General features: G+C 37.0%; 1 protein-coding gene and 1 long non-coding RNA gene across 2 annotated transcripts in view; one reads left to right on the top strand and one right to left on the bottom strand.

Moving 5' to 3' along the window:
- Bank1 (B cell scaffold protein with ankyrin repeats 1) overlaps positions 1-11986 on the top strand; it is a 282791-nt gene extending 270805 nt beyond the window's left edge. The window contains exons 13-16 of the mRNA XM_047567484.1: positions 8911-8940; positions 9945-9997; positions 11524-11588; positions 11844-11986. Coding sequence (XP_047423440.1) covers positions 8911-8940; positions 9945-9997; positions 11524-11583 — 143 coding nt within the window. The 3' untranslated portion in view covers positions 11584-11588; positions 11844-11986. The remainder of the gene's footprint in view (positions 1-8910; positions 8941-9944; positions 9998-11523; positions 11589-11843) is intronic.
- The window catches only part of LOC124995052 (uncharacterized), a 63967-nt gene extending 42970 nt beyond the window's left edge, over positions 1-20997 (bottom strand). The window contains exons 1-2 of the long non-coding RNA XR_007110605.1: positions 20894-20997; positions 1431-2072 (exon numbers count right to left, since the gene is read on the bottom strand). This is a non-coding gene — a long non-coding RNA (uncharacterized LOC124995052). The remainder of the gene's footprint in view (positions 1-1430; positions 2073-20893) is intronic.
- Between the last annotated feature and the right edge of the window lie 4434 nt (positions 20998-25431).

Genomic DNA, 25431 nt, shown 5'->3' with positions numbered 1-25431 from the left:
TTAACATAGTTCCAGGATCAAAGCCACTTACGTTATGAAGTACTTATTCAACTCAAGACACAGAATCCAGGTTTTCTTCTTTTCCGAATATCCTGGATATGATGATATAACTCCATAAGGTTCAAACTGTTATTATTGTTATGCCAAATACTCATTAGATGATTTTTACCTTTTCCCAATCCCATTGGGAAGCATTATATTTGACTGCAGTAACACGGACATGGTTATAGCTGGCATGGCATCCAAGCCTTTGCTTACTGAGAGTTGAAAGTTCATTTCCAATATTTATGACAGTAGCTTCCAAAGCATTTACTTTAGTTTCAATCTTTTCATCAATATTTACCTGATTGCATAGGGCCTTGGAAGTATTTCTAGCCAAATTATTAGAAAATGGGCATTTTGAATGTTTTAAGATAAGGCTACAAAAGCTGTCACAGTAGAAGCTATAAAGGATATTAAAACAACTACTCCAAGAACTATAAGGTCAATAGCGCATTGTGGTCTCCTTAGCTGGGCATGCATCTGTTATAAAACTTGAACCCCAGTATTTGCATACCATGGTCCTGACATGTTAGCTGGGAGTAAAACAAAGGAGGATTGATAAAGAATGAGTACTCCTTTCTCTCTATTATATCTTGTGATACAATTGGTCAGATTACCTCTCTTACAGGTTAAATGATATTTTTCTCCTTTTATTTTTACTCTTACATTTCCAGAAATTTAAGCATAAGAAGATTGAACACAGGCTATAAGCCATAGCAGGCTTTTCAGTTCCTGTCTATAGTCAGGCATGGAGCCACCTGTATAATGGAGAAAAGCCAAGGCAACTATTAAACACCACAGATCCTTTACATGCTACCATCACCAAAAGTCAGGATGTTACCAACAAATCCTCTGAACATAGCTATCTCTTCTCAATTTTTGAAGAAAAATCCAAAATATATCCACCATTTCTAGAGACTTTGTGTTGCACTGGCAAGATATTTGCACATTCCATTCATTTAGGAAAGGTACCAAATTCTATTGCAGAATGATTAAGGCAGTAAGATATTAGTGGATGTTCTGTGGGAATGAATGTCTCGTTATGGGAAAGTCCCATTTTAATAACTGTCTGGACATATGATCTTAAGTCCCAAGGGCCAGTATGATTAGCTAGTCTTGGTTCCCCATATGCTATCTTTTCCTTGAAGGTTACTTTTAAACAATGAGCATGTTTATCATGGTACCAACATAGAGGTAGATTCCTAGTGTAGTCAGTATAATTAAATCCAGTTACATGAATACGTGTGATGTGTTTGTCTGTAAAATCTCTCATCATATGAGTATCATTAGTAAATACTGGGATGGATTCTCCAGCCCACACAGCTGGATGCACTAAAGGTGGATCTGGGAAATAGGTCCAATAAGTTTCCCCCATAAACTTCACTTACCTGGCAGCTCAGTAGAGGCTGGTTGGAGACTTATTACCCGCCTGTTGTTCAATCATCCACTCAGCCCTGTATATCAGATTCTTTAGTTGTCCCTATGTTGGCGGGTTGGCTTTCTGAGTGCATGGAGTGCTCCTGTTCTTCCTCAGCCTCTCATTCCCACTGTGGGGTCGAGATCAACACCTTGGTCCAACCTGTAGTCATTTGAACTTTGACTTCAGGTCCTCCATGTTTGATGGTACATTCAGGAAACCAAATGGGATGAGTAGAAACTTCTTGAGGCAAAACTTTCCAGCTGAGAAAGTCCTTGAAATTTTTACAGGTTCCTTGAAATTCACAGCAGAGATATTAAATGCAAATCTCTTATAATCTTCTGGATGCAAAGGAATAGTGAAGAAAAACCTTTTAAATCTATTACTATTAATTAATGGCCAAGAAGAATAGCTGTAGGAGAAGGAAGTCCAGGTTGTAAAGCACCCATTAATTCCATAGTCCAATTAATTGTTCCAAGGTCTTGTAACAATCTCCTTTTATCAGATTTTTGTCTTTATTACAAAAATCAGGGTATTCCATGGGCTAAAATTAGGCTCAGTGTGACCAGCTTGAAGCTCTTCTTGAACATATGAACCACTCGAAGTTTTTCCCCTGTAAGGAGCCATTGATCAACAGGATCATCAGACAGCCAATTAACTTTTTCTGCTGTTTTCTGGGTCAGGGAAGAAATCAATGCCCCCATTAAAAAGGCTGATCAGGTGAATATCCCAATCTATACTGTCCTTGGTGAGAGGACTGTGGCACATGTGAACACCTTCCTTGTTGATCTTTTCCCAATCCTTTAGTGGAGATAAATCCTTGATTAAGCTTGTGAGAAGTTACCACTGAATTAGCACTCATTAATAAAACTCCCATATTGCTTAATATATCATGACCCCATGAATTTATTGGCAAACTTTCAAGGACATAGGTTTTAAAAGTCCTGTGTTGCCATCTTCATCTTCCCACTGAAGATACTGGGCATACTGGGCAGGCCAAGAAATCTGACCAATACCTTCTAAATTAGCAGGAGCTGGATGTAAAGTTCATCCGTTTGGCCAATGTCTTACAGAAATCACAGAGATTTCTGCTCCTGCATCAATTATTCCTTTAAATACTGAAGAAAGAAACTGAAGATCTTGGAGGATGGAAAGACATCCCATGTTCTTGGATAGGTAGAATCAATATTGTGAAAACAGTCATACTACCAAAAGCAAAATATAGATTCTATGCAATCATCATCTATACCTATGACATTCTTCACAGAATTATAAAAAGACAATTCTTAAATTCATTTGAAACATAAGAGATCCAGAATAGCCAAAGCAATACTAAGCAAGAAAAGGGAAGCAGTAGGCATCACGATACCTGATCTGAAATTATACTACAGAGTTATACTAACAAAATAGCTGGTATTGGCTTCAAAATAGACATGAAGACCAATGGAACAGAATAGAAGACACAAATACAAATTCACATGCCCATAACTGCATGATGTTTGAAAAAGGTACCAAAATTATACCTTGAAAAAAAAAATACAGCCTTTTTAAACAAATGGTTCTGGGATAACTGGATAGCTATATATAGAAAAATGTGGTTAGATCCCTTTCTCTTAACCTGCACAAAACTTAAATCAAAATGGATCAAAGACCTAGGAATTAGATCAGAAACTTTACAACTGCTACAAGAAAACAGGGTCATCACTCCATTACACAGGTGCTGGCATGACTTCCTTAACAAGACCCCCAAAGCACAAGAAATAAAACCAAGAATCAATAAGTGGGACACTATCAAACTAAAGAGCTCTGCACAGCAAATGAAATTATTAAAAGCATGAAGAGAGAGCCTACAGAGTTAGAGAAAATCTTGGCTACCACTCCTCAGGGCATTAATTTCCAGGATATACAAAGAACTCAAAAAACTTAACACCAAAAAAACAAATAACCCAATTAATAAATGGACAAAAGAACTAAAGAGTAACTTCACAGAGGAAGAAATACAAATTTTCAACAAATATGAAATCAGGAAAATGCAAATAAAAGCTGAACTAAGATTTCATCTCACTCTAGTCAGAATGGAAAAGATCAAGAATACAGACAACAATAAATGCTGGTGAGGTTATGAGGAAAAAGGTACACTTGTACATTATTGGTGGGGCTACAAATTAGGACAGTCACTCTGGAAAGCAGTATGGAGATTCCTCAAATAATTAGGGATGAAACCACCATATGACCCAGCTATTTCACTCCTAGATATTTTCCCAAAAGATGTAAAATCGGCATACTACAGTGACATGGTCACCTCAATGTTTATAGTAGCACAATTCACAATAGCTGAATTATGAATCAACCCAGGTACCTATCAGTAGATGAGCTTTTCAGGTTGAACCCAACCACTAGTATAACCATAAAGCTCTAATAAAAAAATAATTAATTAATCATTTGATTCACCAAAATAGAAAACAAGAAAGCAGAAGAGGAATTTAAGCAAAACAGATAAGGGAAAAGCCAAGAACAAGATGGTTGTATTAAACAGAACTATTTCAATAATTATGTTAAATATAAATGAATTAAATACTTCAGTTAAAACTCAGATATTTTCAGACTGGGTGAAAAGCAACCTAAGTTTCTGCTGTCTAAAAGACATACATTTTAAATATAACACATACATATTTTGGAAGTAAAAGATGGTGAAGAATCTGCCACACCAACAGTAAGCATAGGAAAGCTGGCATGGCCACATTAACAAAAGACAAAATTAACTTTGAGACAAAGATTACTGCAAGAGATACAAGTAGATATTATGCAATGACAAAAAGGAAGTTTACTAGGAAGATAAAATTATCCTAAAACCCAAATGCAAAACTAATGAAGCACCCTGACAGTGCTCAGAGATTTTCTCACTTTGTTCTTAATAATTAATAGAACAAATAAATGAAAATCAATGGAAATACAGAAGACCAGAACTATACTTCAACTAACTTGATCTTATTGACACTTGCAGAACAAGGCATCCAAAAAACTCAGAATACACATTTGTTAGAGGTATGCATGGCAGGTGCACCAAGATGGAACATATCTAAACCATCAAACATTATGTTACTTAAAAGAATTGAAACCTCACATGTATTCTAAAAGATTCCAGTCTTTTGAAATCATATTGTTTTACCACAGTAGAAGTGAATTAGAAAAAAACAAATTATTTAACTAGAAAATTTCTCTAAAATTTTTAGAAATTAAATACATTTCAAAATAGCCAATGGATGAAATAAAAAATGAAAGTTTGCAACCCAAATGATAATGGAAGAAATGTATCAAAATTTGCAGAAGGAAGCTCAAATAGTAAAGTGGTTAAATTAGAGGAAATTTTATGAGTATAAATGTTATGCTAAAAACAAAAAATTTTTAGATCAATGCTTTAACTTTCCATTTAGGAAACTCAAAAAATTGGAAAGAGTAAAGAAATAACCAGATCAGAAATTAATTTAAAAAAAGGGAAAGATGTGAACAAAAGAGAGAATTTACAAAGCCAAAAATAAATTATAAGTAGTAAATAAAATTGATAAGATCATGGGAGGAATTATCAAGGGAAAAGAAAAGTTATCCAAAGTAGAAACCAAATAAAGTGGGTTATCACACCAGATCCTCTAGACATTAAAAAACACGTTAAGAAAATGTAACAATTTTTTTTTATTGTAAACAAATGGAATACATGTTGTTTCTCTGTTTGTACATGGCGTAAAGGCATACCATTTGTGTAATCATAAATTTACATAGGGTAATGTTGTTTGATTCATTCTGTTATTTTTTCCCTTCCCCCCACCTCTCCCACCCCTCTTTTCCCTCTATACAGTCCTTCCTTCCTCCATTCTTGCCCCCCTCCCTAACCCTAAATCTAACCCTAACACTAACCCCTCCCATCCCCCATTATGTGTCATCATCCACTTATTAGCGATATCATTCGTCCTTTGGTTTTTTGAGATTGGCTTATCTCACTTAGCATGATATTCTCCAATTTCATCCATTTGCCTGCAAATGCCATAATTTTATCATTCTTTATGGCAGAGTAATATTCCATTATATATATATACCACAGTTTCTTTATCCATTCATCAATTGAAGTACATCTGGGTTGGTTTCATAATCTGACTATTGTGAACTGAGCAGCTATGAACATTGATGTGGCTGTATCTCTGTAGTATGCAGATTTTAAGTCCTTTGGGTATAGGCCAAGGAGTGGGATAGTTGGGTCAAATGGTGGTTCCATTCCAAGTTAAGAAAATGTAACAATTTTTGACAACACATTTATCACTTAGATAAAAGAAGAAATTACTTAAAAAATAAAACCTAAACTGACTCAAAAAATCCATATTTCTCTATGTATACTCTTCTCTGTATATACTTCTGACTTTCAGAACTGTGTTAATATTTTATATATTTCATAAAGAATTGGGGAGGGAAAGGAGTCAATATTGTATATAAGCAGAAAATAAATTAACTGAGTAGTATTACAAATAAAATATCCATACTGCATGAGGATGGGGGAAAAGAATGTAAATAATTTTAGAAAACAGTGGAGCTAAAAATAGAAAAGAACAGTAGATAAAATTGTACTTTATGACAGTTAGTAGGGTCTATTTCTTCACAAGGATATAGTTTAACAATTTTAAAACTACCGTATGGATATTCTAGGGTTGAGCTAACAGGTCAAATGTACTACAGATAATGAGTGCCAGTTTTCCTATTGTCAGAGACAAGGATTCTAGCTAAGAAAACATGAAAGACCAGAATGAATATGGTGATGTTGCTTTGGAATTGAAGAAACAAGTATAAAAAATCATGACTACATATATATGTTTATATATATATATGATAATGACTATAGAAACATAGTTGTGTATGTTTCTTTATGAATACATATCTGCTGAGAAACATATAAGCAATAACAGCCCAGCACCCAGTCATACCTAAGCACCCAGATTTTCATTTACAAAAGCAAATGTGAAAAGATGCCTGGCCAAATGGATGAAATTGGAGAATATCATGCTAAGTGAGATAAGCCAATCTCAAAAAACCAAAGGACACACCTCCCAATCAGTGGGCTCAAGTTGACCCTAGAGAGCAGGAGGCCAACCAGGGTACATTCTGCAAAGAGTAGGGTCATTGGAGGGGATCAAGCATTGCCCCAGTGCTTCCAAATGAAGCCACGTGATCAGCAAGTCCCTGACCCATAGCCACCCATGACAGAACTGGTAGAGGAAAAGAACAAAGGAGTGGAGAGGCTCCTCACAAGTTCTTAAAAGTAACCCCTGAGGAGTCTTGGCTGACCTTAACAATAGGAAGGAAAGAGGTTAAATTGTGGGCAACAGAGGGGTCACCTAACTGATCTTAAACACCCAGCAGGGAAGGCTAGTCAAAGGTAAACATGCTATATGAGGGTCATACATGGACAATTCAAGGGAAGGCAGTGAACTTTTGAAATGTAACTGAGGATATGCCTTTGTGCCAGCCCTACCAAAAGTAAGTAAAGCAGGGAAGTTAAGAGTTGTTCTTTGGAAGTTCATATACATGGAACTATTTAACAAAAGAGCCCCCTACGTGATTTATGTAGTGGGATAGCTTCCGATTTTGACTCCCTTTGTACTCTGCTTTATCATGTGTAATAGTACTTCTAATTTTTATTTACTTATTATTTTGTAGTAGGGATTGAACCCAGGGGTGCTTTACCACTGATGTACATCCCCAACCCTTTTAATTTTTTTATTTTGAAACAGAAACTTGTTGAGTTGCTCAGGACCTTGCTGAGTTGCTGAGGCTGCCCTCAGCAATCTTCCTGCCTCAGCCTCCTGAGTTGCTGGGATTACAGGCAGGGTCCATTATGCCTGACAATACTTCTACTTTTAGGCTTAAGCATTTAATGCTTCCTGCTTATATGCTTTAGTCACTATGTATAGACTAGTTTATCACCAGGCCAAGAAACCTGCAAAGTCAGATTAGCCAATAAAATCAAGAAATGGACAAAAGATACAGAGGAATTTTAACAAGGACGTATACTCCTTCACTTTTGCCTGCAAATGTCTAATGATTGAATAAAAACAGGATTAAAAGAAAAAAAAAAAAACAAAGGACGAATGATATCGCTAATAAGTGGATGATGACACATAATGGGGGTGGGAGGGGTTAGTGTTAGGGTTAGAGTTAGGGTTAGGGAGGGGGGCAAGAATGGAGGAAGGAAGGACTGTATAGAGGGAAAAGAGGGGTGGGAGGGATGGGAGGGAAGGGAAAAAATAACAGAATGAATCAAACAACATTACCCTATGTAAATTTATGATTACACAAATGGTATGCCTTTACGCCATGTACAAACAGAGAAACAACATGTATCCCATTTGTTTACAATAAAAAAAAAAAAAGATGCCTGGCATCATCAATCTTCAGGAAAAGGCAAATTTAAACTACAATGAGATACCAATGGACAACTCTAATAAACACAATTTTGAAAGACTGTCAGAGAGACCTCAGTGCCGGTTAGTATGCAGAGCTGGACATGCATTATCTATATTGCTGATGACAGTATAGAGTGATGTGATGACTTTGGAAATGTTTAACATGTGACCTAGTCACTCCAACCTTAGGTATTTTTCTAATACAAATAAAAGTAGGTATCCACCCAAAGGCATATTCAAAAAAGTTTATAGCAGTTTCATTCATAACATCCAAAGTGGAAATGATCCAAAAGTTGCACAGGAAAAATATGTAATTATAGCATGATATATCTATACTATGAGATAACTACTCATGCAGTAAGAAGGGATACTATTAGACATAATAGAAATGAGTCTCAATCATCAGATGCAAATGAATGCATACTATAGGAATTCCATTTACCTGAATTCTAATCTACAGAGACAGAAATTGGTGACTACCATGAGTAATGTAATGTTTCAATGAAGATTGACAGGGAACTATGAGGGAATATTCTCTAGAGATGAAACAGTCTCTGTGCTATAGGTTTGGTAGGTACATGACTATGTAGATTTTTCAAAAATCATCAAACTATACACTTAAAAATGTACACTTAAAAATGTTTAAATTATATTGTAAGTAATTATTCCTGAATAATGATGTTTTAAAAGAATGGAGGAACTCAGGCTAAAGGAATGTTATGACTGAGTAGCAAGCTTTTAACTATCAAACAGACCTAAAACCATATACGTTGGGGCAAGTGTTGGAAGAGAAAAAGATAAAAGTAATGAAAGACATGATTTCCTGCTCAGTGACCAGAGGGAGATAAATTTTGGGTGAATAATTTTTTTTTAATCAGACTGAGATTCATAGCCACCAAGAAATAATACCATCAAATAATGAAAAGGTCTTGGGATAAATGTTGAACAAAACTCAATAGACTGTTTGTTTGTTTTTGTTTTTGATTTTTTTTTTTTGTCTTCTAGGTAAACTCACCATTGTGCATCATCCCAGTGGTAAGTGTTTGGTATTAATGGAAGAATCTAAGACTAAAACAAAGTTACATTAAAACCAATTTTGATATTAATGAAAACCCAATATGTCTAGGTAGGTCAGTGTAAACATTCACATAGATTTTACATTTAGTGTAAAACAACTTAACATCCAACATAAATGTTAGGTGATTCTAGAATAGCAATGGCAGAGGAATTATAATAGAGTAAAACAAGCATGTGCATTGACTGACTGACCTGGCTGTTCACAACTTACTATTTGTTACCTTTGGCATGTCACTTAAGCTATTCAGGCCTGTTTTCTCACATGTAAAATGTAAGAATTATACATGGAGATTGGTTATAAAGACTGAAAATGATTTATGGAAAAGAAGGCCAATGGTTGATAAATGAAATTATTGATAGAGCAAATGAAATTTGAGTAACATTTGAGAGAGCAATTCACTGGAATGTGATAAGAGAGTAATATATGCTGAATATTGGGAGGATAAAGAGGATTCAGTGACTTGCTAGAGAGCCATTGAATGATCCAGAGTCAACTGTCTACAGCCTGAACCCAAGCACTGACTGTGGGATGAAGAAGCAATAGAACTGAGTTATGTAGTTGGGTTGGAAAATAGGAAGCATGTAATAAAACCAGGAGGAGCAATGGCATAGGTCAATGATGAAAAGAAAGAGCAAGTACATTTTGCAACTGGCCAATCCTGGTGAATGGTAAAAAGAAAATGAAGATGGTCTAAACAAATGGAAAGTTTTCCTCAAAGATATTTGAAAGATTGTTTCTGAAGTGACTGCCATTTCTGACCCAAGTCAATCCACACAAGTAGGAGAAAGTAACAGCACACTTGCCAAAGGGACTTTTTGAATGCACTCTTTTGATCTATTTACTGGTTTTTCTATTGACCCATATCCTAGACTTTGTACATGTCATGTTTTGAAAGTGTTGAATAAGTGAATCATTATATATGTGAATGCTGAAGAGGCAGTAACAGAGTTTATATTTCTAGGTAACACTGCCCAAAATGAAAATATGTTGTATAATAATCCCTTCAACCATAAGGTAGGTTGTTTTTATTTTCATTTTTATAAAATATAAAGATAGAGATATGGAAATATTGCTCAGTGGTAAAGCACTTATGTAGCAAGTGTGAGGCCCTGGATTCAATTCCCAGTATTGCAAGAAAAGGTAGGAAGAATGGAAGGGGAGGAAGAGAGAGAGAGAGAGGGAGGATGGATTTCCCTGTCAAAAAAGAATAGGGCATAAATATTTTTTCTATCTTGTATGTACTTTGAAATGAATATGAACCAAATAGGTTAGGTGAACACTTGGGTGAAAAAAATGCATGAGCCATAATTTAAGGAAATTATTTGGAAAAAAAAAAAAAAGAAGGAACTCAAAGGAAAAATGCAGTGAAACCAAAATGTACTGAACTCAACATGTACAGACAAAATAAATCTTAGAGGAATTATGAGTGTGTCTGTTTTAACAATAGGAACATCATGATTCTATGTGAACCAGAATGGATAGTACTTAAAATCCACTTACAGGAAAAATATAGTCCCAAAATATTGTTGATACAAGTGTACATTACTTCACATCATAAACTTAATTGGAAAGAAATTGCTAACAAGAAGCTAAAAATAACACTAAGCAAGAAGAGCAGCAATTGAAAACAGAGACCAATCAAAACAACACTAACAATGCCCTGACCACAGATTTGCCTTCGTAAAAATTGTTATTCCAACTATCTACATATGTGATGTAGAGAATTTACACTGTTACCAAAGGTCATACAGCAGCTAGATTTCTTCCTAAAATCCAAAATTAGAGTCCTTGGTAAGTTCTCATAATGAAGCAACTTCATTTTTCTTCATTTTAGTAACCCTTTAAGTACTCTTGTATTTCAAATAATTAGAAGTACGTAAAAATCATTCTCCCTAAAGAACTGATGAAAATATTTGTGTTTCTGGATCATTTTATGGCCCATCAATGAACTATATAACTATATGATAGAGACTCATTAGACTCATCCAGATATAGAAGAATTGTGGGTTGTCCCACAATCCAGGAGTTTATGAATATCTTTGCCAATCAAAGATTCTTCCTCAAAATCTGAAGTACTGAACAACCATGCCACATATTTTTTTTTTGAGAACAATAATTTGGATAATAGGAAAAGAAAGCAAATTCAAATGCTTAGGTTGTTCTCCCTCAAAATCGAAATAAAATTTGAATTTAAGGGCTTTGATATAATTGAAATTTACAGTATTCTGTTTCATTTTTTTAAATTTATTTTATTTTATTTCTTCTAATTAGTTGCACATTACAGTAGAATGCATTTATACATTTTGATAGATTATAAGTACATAGAGTGTGATCTCTCATTTTTCTGATTACACATATTGGTCATGCAGTCATACATGTTCATGAGGTGATTATGATGGAGATTGTCTTGCCAGTTGCTGTAAAGCTGTTTTTCCCACGACTGTGAGGGGCAACCATGATTGTGTCATATTTCTTTATTCAGCCTTAAAATGGAGAAGTTGCTAGCTCTATGTTTTTTTGTTTTTTTTTTTTTTTTTCAGCTTCCTCCTCAACTCCGAGTTGAAAAGGAATTTGGTTTCTGTTGCAGGAAAGATCATTAAAGAAGGTAAAATATTAGATATATGTTTTTAGGAAACCTAAACCAGACTTGTTAGGGACCTGAAGGAATAATTTGTCTAGGAAGCAGAAATCTTTAAATATTCCATTGTCCCCTCCTGAAAGAATAAACATGTGTATTTTTCAAGCCAAAGGTGATTGTTTCTCAGAAAGATTTGTGTATAGGGGTGATTTTATGCTAGTTAATAAATTTCAGTTGATGAACCATTATTCACTAATACATTTCCTGTGATCTCATTTTCAGGTTATTCTAATGAAACTCAAGAATCTGCAAACATTGTGCTTTCTGGGTGAAGCAAGCTTGCATTTGAATTGTCTCCTCTCTCCATGGCAAGTCTCTACTATGAAAGCAGAAGCAAACTCTAGATTTGGGAATTTGTTATTACCACAATTTATTGGTGTCACATTTGCTCCGAATGGGTGTATCAATGTTAAAATAGAATGTCATAGGCAAATAGCATTCTATGAAAAGTCTTGCATTTTATAATGCACTTTGCACTGGAAGCAGCTACTTCTCATTTTGAAAAGTAAGGGAAAAAAAGTAAAGAAGTTAAATGCTGGGTAGCAAAGTTATTGGACCAGTTTATGGCACTAACAGATTACTCCCCCCTTACTTAGAGCAATCATGAAAATACAAACCAACTTAGTACATATTTGCCTTTCAAGTCTAGAGTCTAAAGTCCTCACATCTAGACAATTGCTTTCGTGTCATGTGTTTGCAGAAATATTCCTTTAGTTAGTGCTTATTTACTTGTAACCCTGAGAATATTATATTTTTGAAAAATTTTGTATGTTTCAAAATAATACACATTTACACAACCTATGTTTTTCATTAAGTCTTTATAATTTCATCAACCTATTTCTTAGAAAAAAAAAGTTAGCTTAGAATAAAATGTAGTTAGTGGTTGTGGTGGTTGTTATAGTTGGTACTGGGGATTGAACTCAGGGGCATTTTACCACTGAGCTACATCCCCGCCCTCTCTTTTTTTCTTTTCTTTTTTTTCTTGAGAAGGGGTCTTGCTACATTAAGTTGCTTAGGGCCTCATTAAATACTAAGGCTGGCCTAGAATTTGTAATCCTCCTGCCTCAGTCTTCAAGGTTGCTGGGATTGCATATGTGTACCACCAAGTCTGCAAAATGTAGTTTTTATTGTACTATGATTTCCATTTACAAATGCTGCAAATAAATTAAATGTTTAAAAGTATGTCTGATTGCTCAAAATAAATTAAGAACCACTAAATTTTTCTACTTACTAGTTTAAAAGAGATCTACCAAATTTAAAAAAAATAATAATAAACTCAATATCACTAGATAGCATCCATATAGTAGAATCAAAATAAATATCTATTTAAGGTCAGTGTATAAGTATTTATCAATGGTTTCTTGTATCTATTAACATCCTCAAATAAACTCAAGTTTTTAAAATAATACAGTACCTTAATCGATCCCTATAGAAGTTGCTTTTGAATGACTTCTGGAAATCCAATTCATATTTTCACACCCAAGAATTTTTTAAATGGCCTACCCTTCCATGCACTGAGTCTCAATTTCTGTGGGTCATTCCACCCAAGAGTTAGGATAAGCAATGGGAAAACTGACAGCTTTTCTACAGTTTCCCAGATTCATAAAATTCAAATAATTACATCATTTCTAAAGTAAGAAATTCCATATTGACCTGTAACTAATGCCTGCTATTCCACCCTTGGCTTTATTCTCATTAAAAATGTGAAATTCAATGAGGATTAAAATGGCAACTTTTATAACAATAGTGCAATTAATTCACTTCTTTCTTGATACTCAAGTAGAAGCAAAGGTGGGAGATAAGACTTGTAGGTTATTCAGGTCTTTAACATACACAGAAATCTAAAACCAGGACTGTAAATGCTACCCTTATGAAATGGACTAATGTAGATGAACACCATGGTCAAAGTTTCTTTGATGGCCTCTTTCCCTAGACATTCTGGTCCTTGGAATTGTATTACTTTTTTCATTACAAAGAAACAGAAAGATCAAGCTAGGAATAAGGAGGTCCTCCCTAAACTTCCTTCACCATGGCTCCCATTCTTCACCCATTAGGTTTTACCAGAGCTGGGAAGAAGGTTGGAAATGGGGATTTGGAAGGAGTCTGTTGCATGAAAGAAAGAGATGAGAAATAAAGAAATGCAGTGGGTTGGAAGGATGATCCAAATGTAGAAATGATCCCAACTGAAATGCTCCATAAGGAAGCAATGTCTTTTCACTCCTGAGATGAGGTTCATTGATAAAGTTCATAGACAGAGAACATTTAGACTACTATCCGCAAAATTTCATTATATAACATAGTCTTCTCCTTCTGGTAGAAGAGAATCAGGGAACATGGGCAAAGGGACAGAGAGGCGAAATAGAGAAGTTTGACTGTTCCTTGGAGATTTGGAATATTTCTAAAAGACCCTTAGCCACTGCCAAAAAACGAAGGATTCTAAGAGATCTTCTGAAGACTTCGCACTAAACCTGGAAGACTGAGCAGCCAGATTCTAATGTATCTTTACCTTTTTTTTTTTTTTTTTTTTTTATTTATTTATTTTTTTTACGTTTACATAGGGTAATGATGTTTATTATATTTTTCCCTCCCCCCCCACCCCTCCCACCCCTCCCACCCCTCTTTTCCCTCTACACAGTCCTTCTTTCCTTCATTCTTACTGCTCTCCTTAGCCTAACTCTAAACCTAACCCTAACCTAATGCTAGCCCCTCCCACCCCCCATTATATGTCCTCATCCGCTTATCAGCGAGATCATTTGTCCTTTAGTTTTTTGAGATTGGCTTATCTCACTTAGCATGATATTCTCCAATTTCGACCATTTGCCTACAAATGCCATAATTTTATCATTCTTCATTGCGGAGTAATATTCCATTGTATAAATATGCCACAGTTTCTTTATCCATTCATCAACTGAAGGGCATCTAGGTTGGTTCCACAATCTGGCTATGGTGAATTGAGCAGCAATGAACATTGATGTGGCTGTATCTCTGTAGTATGCTGATTTTAAGTCCTTTGGGTATAGGCCAAGGAGTGGGATAGCTGGGTCAAATGGTGTTTCCATTCCAAGCTTTCTGAGGAATCTCCACACTGCTTTCCAGAGTGGTTGCACTAATTTGCAACCCCACCAGCAATGTATGAGTGTTCCTTTTTCACCACATCCTCGCCAACACCTATTGTTGCTTGTATTCTTGATAATCGCCATTCTAATTGGGGTGAGATGAAATCTTAGGGTGGTTTTGATTTGCATTTCCCTTATTACTAGGGATGTTGAACATTTTTTCATATATCTGGTGATTACTTGTACATCTTCTTCTGTGAAGTGTCTGTTCATTTCCTTAGCCCATTTGTTGATTGGATTATTTGTATTCTTCGTGTAGAGTTTTTTGAGTTCTTTATAGATTCTGGAAATTAGCGCTCTATCTGAGGTATGGTTGGCAAAGATATTCTCCCACTCTGTAGGCTCTCTCTTCACATTTCTGATAGTTTCCTTTGCTGAGAGAAAGCTTTTTAGTTTGAATCTATCCCAGTTGTTTATTCTTGCTTTTATTTCTTGTGCTATGGAGTCCTGTTAAGGAAATCTGATCCTGAGCCAACAAGTTGAAGATTTGGACCCTACTTTTTCTTCTATAAGATGCAGGGTCTCTGGTCTGATTCCGAGGTCCTTGATCCGTTTTGAGTTGAGTTTTGTGTAGGGTGAGAGATAGGGGTTTAGTTTCATTCTATTGCATATAGTTTTCCAGTTTTCCAAGCACCATTTGTTTGAAGAGGCTATCTTTCTCCCATGCATATTGTTGGAACCTTTGTCTAGTATGAGAAAATTGTATTTATTTGGGTTTGTGTCCATGTCCTCTATTCTGTACCATTGATCTACCTGTCTATTTTGGTACCAATACCATGCCGTTTTGTTACTATTGCTTTGTAGTAGAGTTGAAGATCTGGTATTGCAATACCCCCTGCTTCACTCTTGCTACTGAGGATTGCTTTAGCTATTCTAGGTTTTTTATTCTTCCAGATGAATTTCATAATTGCTTGCTCTATTTCTGCGAGGTACATCATTGGGATTTTAATTGGAATTGCATTGGAATCTGTATAGAACTTTAGGTAGTATAGCCATTTTGACGATATTAATTCTGCCTATCCAGGAACATGGAGATCTTTCCATCTTCTAAGGTTTTCTTGAATTTCTTCTTTAGTGTTCTGTAGTTCTCATGTAGAGGTCTTTCACCTCTTTGTGAGATTGATTCCCAAGTATTTATTTTTTTTCGATGCTATTGTGAATGGAGTAGTTTTCCTAATTTCTCTTTCTGAAGATTCATCACTTAGTATAAAAATGCATTGGATTTATGAGCATTGATCTTGTAACCTGCTACTTTACTGAATTCACTTATGAGTTCTAAAAGTTTTCTGGTGGAATTTCCAGGTTCCTCTAAATATATAATCATGTCATCAGCAAACAGGGATAGTTGAGTTCTTCTTTTCCTATCGTATCCCTTTAATTTCTTTGGTTTGTCTGATTGCTCTGGCTAGAGTCTCAAGGACGATGTTGAATAGAAGCGGTGAAAGAGGGCATCTCTGCCTTGTTCCAGTTTTTAGGGGGAACGCTTACAGTTTTTTCAACCATTTAGAATGATATTAGCCATGGGCTTAGCGTAGATGGCCTTTATTAATGTTTAGGAATGTTCCCATTACCCCAATTTTTTCTAGTGTTTTGAGCATGAAGGGATGCTGTATTTTATCAATGCTTTTTCTGCATCTATTGAAATAATCATGTGATTCTTAACTTTAAGTCTGTTGATATGGTGAATGACATTTATTGATTTCCGAATGTTGAACCAACCTTGCATCCCTGGGAATAAAACCCACTTGATCGTGGTGCACTATCTTTTTAATATATATTTGTATGCGATTTGCTAAAATTTTGTTGAGAATTTTTGCATCGATGTTCATTAAGGAATTGGTCTGAAATTTTCTTTCCTTGATGTGTCTCTGTCTGGTTTAGGTATCAGGGTGATATTGGCTTCATAGAACGAGTTTGGTAGGGTTCCTCCTCTTCTATTTCATGGAATAGTTTGAGGAGTATTGGAATGAGCTCCTTCTTTAAAAGGTTTTATAGAACTCGGCTGAGAATCCATCTGGTCCTGGACTTTTCTTTGTTGGTAGGCTTTTGATGACCTCTTCTATTTCATTGCTTGAAATTGGTTTATTTAATTTGTGTATGTCCTCCTCGTTCAGTTTAGGTAGTTCATATGTCTCTAGAAATTTGTTGATGTCTTCAAGGTTTTCTGTTTTGTTGGAGTATAGATTTCGAAATAGCTTCTAATTATGTTTTGTATTTCACTCGTGTCTGTTGTGATGTTTCCTTGTTCATTCCGAATTTTAGTAATTTGAGTTTTCTCCCCTCTTTCTCTTTGTTAGTGTGGCTAAGGGTTTATCAATTTTATTTATTTTTTCAAAGAACCAACTATTTATTTTATTAATTTTTCCGATTGTTTCTTTTGTTTCGATTTCGTTGATTTCGGCTCTGATTTTAACTATTTCCTGTCTTCTACTACTTTTGGTATTGGTCTGCTCTTCTTTTTTCTAGTGCTTTGAGCTGTAGTGTTAACTCGTTTATTTGTTGATTTCTACTTCTTTTTTTTGAATGCACCCCATGAAATAAATCTTCCTCTAAGTACTGCTTTCATAGTGTCCCAGAGATTTTTGATATGATGTGTCTTTGTTCTCGTTTACTTCTAAGAATTTTTTTATTTCCCTCCTGATGTCTTCTGTTATCCATTCATCATATAATAGTGTATTATTTAGTCTCCAGGTATTGGAGAAGTTTCTGTTTTTTATTCTGTCATTTATTTCTAATTTCAATCCCTTATGATCTGATAGAGTACAAGGTAGTATCTCTATCTTCTATATTTACTAACAGTAGCTTTGTGGCATAAATATGGTCTATTTTAGAGAAGGATCCATGTGCTGCTGAGAAGAAAGTGTATTCATTCTTTGTTGGATGGTATATTCTATATATGTCCGTAAGTCTAAATTGCTGATTGTGTTGTTGAGATCTATAGTTTCTTTATTCAATTTTTGTTTGGACGATCTATCCAGTGGTGAGAGAGGTGTGTTAAAATCGCCTAGTATTATTGTGTTGTGGGTCTATTTGGTTTTCTGGAATTGAGAAGGATTTGTTTGACGTACGTGGATGAGCCAATGTTCGGGGCATAGATATTTATGATTGTTATGTCTTGCTGATTTATGCTTCCCTTAAGCAGCATGTAATGTCCTTCTTTATCCCTTCTGACTAGTTTTGGTTTGAAGTCCACATTATCTGAGATGAGGATGGATACTCCAGCTTTTTTGCTGTGTCCGTGTGCATGGTATGTTTTTCCCCATCCTTTCACCTTTAGTCTATGGGTGTCTCTTTCTATGAGATGTGTCTCTTGCAGGCAGCATATTGTTGGATTTTTCTTTTTAATCCAATCTGCAAGTCTGTGTCTTTTGATTGATGAGTTCAGGCCATTAACATTCAGGGTTATTATTGTGATATGATTTGTATTCCCAGTCAATTGACTCATATTTGTTTTTGACATGATTTGGTTTCTCCTTTATTTGGCTATTCCTTTAGGCTAGCGCCTCCTGTTGCTGATTTGCATCGTTGTTTTTCATCTCTTCCTCATGGAATATTTTGCTGAGAATGTTCTGTAATGCTGGCTTTCTTTTGTAAATTCCTTTAGCTTTTGTTTATCATGGAAGGATCTTATTTCATCGTCAAATTTGAAGGTAAGTTTTGCTGGGTATAAGATTCTTGGTTGGCATCCATTTTCTTTCAGGTCTTGGTATATGTTGTTCCAGGCCCTTCTAGCTTTTAGGGTCTGGATTGAAAAATCTGCTGATATTCTTATTGTTTTCCCTCTGAATGTAATTTGATTCTTTTCTCTCGCGGTCTTTAAAATTCTGTCTTTATTTTGTATGTTAGGTATTTTCATAATAATGTGCCTTGGTGTGGGTCTGTTGTAATTTTGTATGTTTGGAGTTCTATAAGCCTCTTGTACTTGGTTTTCCATTTCGTTCTTCAGATTTGGGAAATTTTCTGTTATTATTTCATTGAATAGATTGTTCATTCCTTTGGTTTGTTTCTCTAAGCCTTCCTCAATCCCAATAATTCTCAAATTTGGCCTTTTCATGATATCCCATAGTTCTTGGAGATTCTGTTCATGATTTTCTTACCATCTTCTCTGTTTGTTCACTTGTTTTCAAGGTTAAATATTTTGTCTTCAATGTCTGAGGTTCTGTCTTCCAGGTGTTCTATCCTATTGGTTATGCTTTCTATGGAGTTTTTAACTTGGTTTATTGTTTCCTTCATTTCAAGGATTTCAGTTTGGTTTTTTTTCAGTATCTCTAACTCTTTATTGAAATGATCTCTTGCTTCCCGTATTTGGTCTTTTAACTGTTGATTGGGGCGATCATTTAATGCCTGCATTTGCTCTTTCATCTCCTCCTTCAATGCCTGCATTTGCTCTTTCATCTCCTCATTAGCTTCCCTGATCGTTTTTAATTACGTACATTCTGAACTCCCTTTCTGACATTTCTTCTGCTGTGCTGTCATTGGGTTTTATTGATGTAGTATCTAGGTTTGTTTGGGACATTTTCTTCCCCTTGTTTTCTCATAATGGTCAGTTGTCAGTGGGACCCTGAGATATTGCAGTTTTTCCACTATTGGCTTATATGTGTCCCAGTAATTCCAGTGTATCACCTCCCAGCCTTTCAGTAGCCTGATGTCTTGGAAGGAACTCTGATAAAGCAGACTCATTCGAAGAATACTGCCCTAGCCCCTACTGGTTCCACGTTTTGGAACTGGCTCTGTGCGGAATGCTCTCACTGTGGGCCTGCACCGTGCAGCTGGCCGTGTGGGAAGAGCCCACTGCCGGAGTGTGGAAGACTACCTTGGGAAGACTCAAGCTGCCCTGCCCGGCTCTGCTAAGCCACCTCTATCTGGGCCTGCCCACCAGGGCTGAGCTTTACCCAGTGGGCAAGGAAGCACCCGTGGCTCCACTTCAGTCCGAGTCTCTCAATGCTCCCCTTCTTAACTCCTGGGTTCTGGAGCGACTGGGGGTGCAGTCTCCTCTAGGCCGCCATCTTGGATCGCCCCGTGAAGGAGAGGCCGCAAGCCGGAGTGGGCAGAGCCGCCTGAAGAGGTCTCCGGCTGCCCTTGTCCTTATCCCTGAGGCTGATTGCAGATCGAGGCTCTCCGCTGGTTCTTTGCAGGAGTACACTGCACTGCAGCAGCTCCGGGACTCGGAGCGTGCTCTGTTCAGACAGGCTCTCCACTAGCGGGCCAGTTCCGTTCCGAGAACCTGGAGAAGCTGGCTGTGTGGGCGGGGCCCCACCGCCGGATGTGCGCAGGACTGCCTGTGGATGACTCTAGCTGCCCTGCACTGGCTCCGATAAGCCACCTCTATCTGGGCCTGCCACACGGGCCGAGCTTTACCCAGTGGGCAGACTCACCCGTGGCTCCACTTCAGTCCGAGTCTCTCAATGCCTCCCCTTCTTAACTCCTGGGTTCTGGACGCGACCGGGGGTGCAGTCTCCCTCTAGGCCGCCATCTTGGATCGCCCCGTGAAGAGAGCCCGCAGCCGGAGTGGGCAGTGCCGCCTGAAGAGGTCTCCTGCTGCCCTGCCCATATCCCTGAGGCTGACTGCAGATCGAGCCTCTCCGCTGGTTCTTTGCAGGAGTACACTGCACTGCAGGGGCTCCGGGACTCGGCGCGTGCTCTGTTCAGACAGGCTCTCACTAGCGGGTCAGTTCCGTTCCGAGAACCTGGAGAAGCTGGCTTGTGTGGGCGGGGCCCACCGCCGGATGTGCGCAGGACTGCCTGTGGATGACTCTAGCTGCCCTGCCCGGCTCCGATGAGCCACCTCTATCTGGGCCTGCCACCCGGGCCGAAGCTTTACCCAGTGGGCAGACTCCACCCGTGGCTCCACTTCAGTCGAGTCTCTCAATGCCTCCCTTCTTAACTCCTGGTTCTGGATGCGACCGGGGGTTGCAGTCTCCCTCTAGGCCGCCATCTTGGATCGCCCCGTGAAGAGAGCCCGCAGCCGGAGTGGGGCAGAGCCGCCTGAAGAGGTCTCCGGCTGCCCTGACATTATCCCTGAGGCTGACTGCAGATCGAGGCTCTCCGCTGGTTCTTTGCAGGAGTACACTGCACTGCAGGGGCTCCGGGACTCGGAGCGTTGCTCTGTTCAGACAGGCTCTCACTAGCGGGCCAGTTCCGTTCCCGTATCTTTACCTTGACATCATCCTGTCTTCAAATCAGCTTTGTTCTCAAGGCATATCTCCAAAGTCCCTTTCCTCAGGTCCTTGAATTTACCAGCATTCTGATTTATAAAGATGTTTGAACTGGTACTGAATGCTATCAAAAGAGTTTTAATATTAACTTCCTTCATTTCTAACCAGGTTAATTTTTAATAGTAACAAAAAAAATGCAAAGTGTGGTAAAGAACCCAGTTCTTAACTGGGACTTTTTTTTCCTTCTTGCCCAGACATTTCACCAAAATCTAGAGGACATTTCTTATTATAATGAGTGGAGAGTCCATAATTTTTATATCTACAGTGTAGAAACCAGGGATGCTGATTAAAATTTCTAAACTACACAAAACAAAGATTTATTCAGTCCAAAATATCAATTGGTGCTGAGATTGAGAAACCTTTATCTAGACTATGAAGTGAAACAGGATGGACGCCTGAAACATAATCATTAAAATAAAAACAGTAACTTTATAAACTTTAAAACTTTGTATAAACAGTAACTTTATACAGAGGTTTTGAAAGTGAGAACCTCTATGTTAGCATAAGTGAATGCCCTTATTTTGAAGCGTATATGGCTTAAGCTTAAATGAATTACTAAGTACTCAACAGATGAGTCTCATATATTTTCATAAATCAACATTATTCTATCAATGGAACCTCTAATTTTTAGAAATGAGACTATTCTCAGGGTTTCTCAGGAGAAATCCTTGTAGTTGAGTCATTATTACATCCTCCTTATACACTATTTACTCACCCAACATATTCAGGAGGGTATTTTTAATAACTGAACTTATCTGCATTTTCACTTCATATTGCTTTTCTGAATTGGTAAACATTTAGGAGAAAGCTCTCCATCATGAACCCGACCTACTGAGTTCCAGCTGATTAGCACAGATCTAGTATGAATCCCACTTGCAGACCTGTCAGTGGCTCTACACGCCAGGCACATTTGTTGACCTGCCCTAATGTGTGGGACCCACTCTGAAAGGCAAAGCTACTTCAAAAGACAGCAAAAGGTACAACTCTCAACACAACAGACCTTTAATGTACAAATGACAATGTATCATTTCCTCAATAACTCTCATCTTCAAAAATGCAGATGACAGAAAGTTTCTTACATAATCTTATGAGTGTTAGATGACATCATGTGTTTACATGACCAATACAAAATGCTGCATTTAAGAGCATTAGCTTTGAAGTCAGATCAATCTAGTTTGACCCTTGGATCAGATATGACCTAGCTATGTCAACAAAGCCCAATTTTCCATCTCTTTGAGTTATGTTTCATCATTGATAAAATAAGGGTAACAATACCAATGTTAGCAGATGTTTGAGAATTAAATGTAGGGAGATTGTTGAATTAACTTATTACCTAAAGAAGATACTGATGCGTAACAATAGGATACTGGTAATGATTAATATGGAAAATCAGACATAACCTGGGACTGTCTTGAGCATGAACTGTGTATATGCCACTTTACCTAAATGAGATATAAGTTCTTAGAACATTTTCACTCAGAGCAAATGGTCAGGGATGAGAGTTTTCAAAAACCAGTCTTCCATGGAATGTGAACTTTGCATGATCCTTTAGATTGGCTCTTCCTGACTGGCTCTTATGCAAGGCCTAATAGCAAGAGATTCAAATCTTTATCATTATAAAAAATAAAAAACAATGATTACAAACTGTTGAATAATCCTGGGCCATCCATAAATATCAGAAGCCGCCAATGAAAACATCCAGGAGTGATAAGATACTATAGCAGCATATCCCAAATTATGTTCTAAGGAGCTTAAGTGGGAGTGTACTGCACTAAATGAGGTTCGATGATCAAGTGAGTTTGGAAAATGCTGTGTGTTTTATACCATTTTAGAATAGCACACTATATATCAAAATGCTGAAAATGAATCCTGCAATATAGACATCTTCACAGTTTGAGAAATGTTGGCTTACATTTTATGTATACCTAACTTGGTCTCATTTCCATGGAACTGGAAAATAAAGACTGTCAACAGGATGCCTGGAATGTGTTGAGATGGGATCTGAAACCTGGTTTCATGAGAAACAGTGTCCTGATCAGCAGTGACGCCTGCCAAGGCCACAGTGTGGGGTGGGAGAATTGGTGGCATATGATCCATATTTGTCTTTCAGGATTTGCACCTAGCTGGCATAAAATCAAAGACTTAAGTCCTGAATTTTTGAAAATAACAAAAGTTTTACTGAATAAAATTATACCAAAAGCTACCACTTGTTTTCAAATGAATTAGTTAACATGTCTCTGGATAAAACATTATAGTTTCTGTTGTAAGATTCTGTTTATATATCCTGAAATCAACATTAAGCTCAGTTCCACTCAGAACTGGTATAAGACCATTCAGAGATGCTGTGCATTGAAATGCAGGAAACACTGGAGTAGCTTCTGAGTCTGTGGGCTTCAGTGGGAGAGCTTTGTTTCCCCTACCCTTTTGCTCTGCATAATAATAAATGACCCTCAGAGAGAGAAATAAGCCCTCAGCAAATTAACTAACAATTCATGATGGATTGTCTCATTTCTCAAGGTGGAATAGACACATTATATCAACTAAGATAAAGGTGCTACAATTTTGCCCCTAGAACTTTCTCATTTCTTTGTTCAAGCAAAAGAAAAAGGATTCAGAGAAGTGTCAAAGAAGGTTGTTTTGGCAGGCAAACCTGACACAAGCATCTGCAGTCATGCAAGGAGCCCTGAGCTCCCTTGCAAGATATTGGCATTTGTCACAATGTAAAATGAGGTGTTCTGGAGCTCAGATGTGGCAAGTCATGCTTAGTACCTCCAGATATTCTGCATCATCTGACTTGGGGAATTCCAGCAGGTGAGCTGCCATTAGCAATAACATTGAAGGGCATAAAAAATATTTATGATCTCCATCTGTTCTCTTCAGCCTAGTTTCCATAAACTGTGTTTCCTTAACTGAGATATTTATATAACTTTCCACTTGGATTTTGGTCACAGATGATCTATATAAGTTTATTATCCAAGTGCAAGAAACTGTCAAACTGAAAGACCAGTTTTATTTTCTGAATTGTGTCCTACAAAAAAATTCATGTTGAGATCATAACCACCAGTATATCAAAATATGATGCTACTCAGAGACAGGACCTCTCAAGAGATATTTAATATAAGATGACATTCTTCAGGGGGAGCCTAATCTTATATGACTTGGCATTTTATTAGAAAATGAGGACATGTTCAGAGGTAGAGTGATATGAAGATATAGGCAGATAATGACTATCTCTAAGCCAAGGAAATGTGTTAAGTCTGTGTTATGGTTTGGATATGATAAGTCCCAAAAGTCATGTGTAGACAATGAAAGAACATGATTGGGTTATGAAAGCCTTAACTCAATCAGTGAATTAATCCTCTAAGGAGAATTAACTCAGTGGTAAATGAAAGTAGGTAGGGTCTGACTAGAGGAGGTGGGCCTAGGCAGCATGCCTTTGGGGTATATATTTTGTATCTGGACAGTAGAGATCTCTCTCTTTGCTTCCTGATTATCATGTGAGCTGCTTCCCTCCACCACCTCCTTCTGTCATGGTGTTCTGCCTCACCTAGAGCCCCAAGGAATGGAGCTAGCTTTTAATTGACTGAGATCTCTGAAACCATGAGAGCCCAAATAAACTTTTCTTCCTTAAAATTGTTCTTTTCAGGTCTTTTAGGCATGAAACAACGGACTTTGTCTCTAGAATAACAAGAAAATAAATGTCTTGTTTAAGCCACCCAGTCTGCGTTACTTTATTATTGTTACAGTGGCCCTACAAACCAAGGCAATTAATTAATATAAAACGAATTTGGAGAAGTAGTAGCAACATCATATAAGAAATTTCAGACTTTACTTGAAGTACAGCGAGAAGCAATTTAAAAGTTTTAAAACAGAAAAATTCCCTAAGACTGAAGAATGGAGAATAGATTGTACAGAGACAGAAGAGGAGGCACATAGAAATATGAGAAGAAATAAAAGAAGATAAATATAGAGGGGGTGAGAGAGAGGAAGGGAAACTTATAATCTAGATCTATCTCACTTTTAGATTTTCACCACTAGACTGCTCTTACAAAAATAGGATCCAAGTATTAAATTGAATTTATAGTTTCATTTTGACTATGAGGGAAGTAATCAGTGAATTAAAAATCAGAAGCTGAAATGCTGGTTTGCTGGAATTTGGGGTTGTTTTCTGAGTATCATTGAAGCAATACAAGATTCCATGATGATTCTGAATAATTCTGAGAAGAACTTCAAATTGGAAAATGTAAAGAAACTTGCTAAGTCTAAGAAAGTCATTCAGGTCACTTATTTATTGATTCCCATCTCTTTCTTTTCACTGGCAAATGTGCATCTATACTAAGGGAGCTGTGGTGCTAGAGAAAATCACTTAGCTAAACACAATGTAAAAGCAGATGCAGGTGGAAATAGAACCAGAAAATACTAAAGATATCCCAATTTACTGCAAAATAGCAAAGGATTGCAGGATATTCACATTTCTTG

The sequence above is a fragment of the Sciurus carolinensis genome, chromosome 10 (genome assembly GCF_902686445.1).
Source record: "Sciurus carolinensis chromosome 10, mSciCar1.2, whole genome shotgun sequence".
NCBI lineage: Eukaryota > Metazoa > Chordata > Mammalia > Rodentia > Sciuridae > Sciurus > Sciurus carolinensis.
This window is presented reverse-complemented; position numbering and strand designations above follow the sequence as displayed.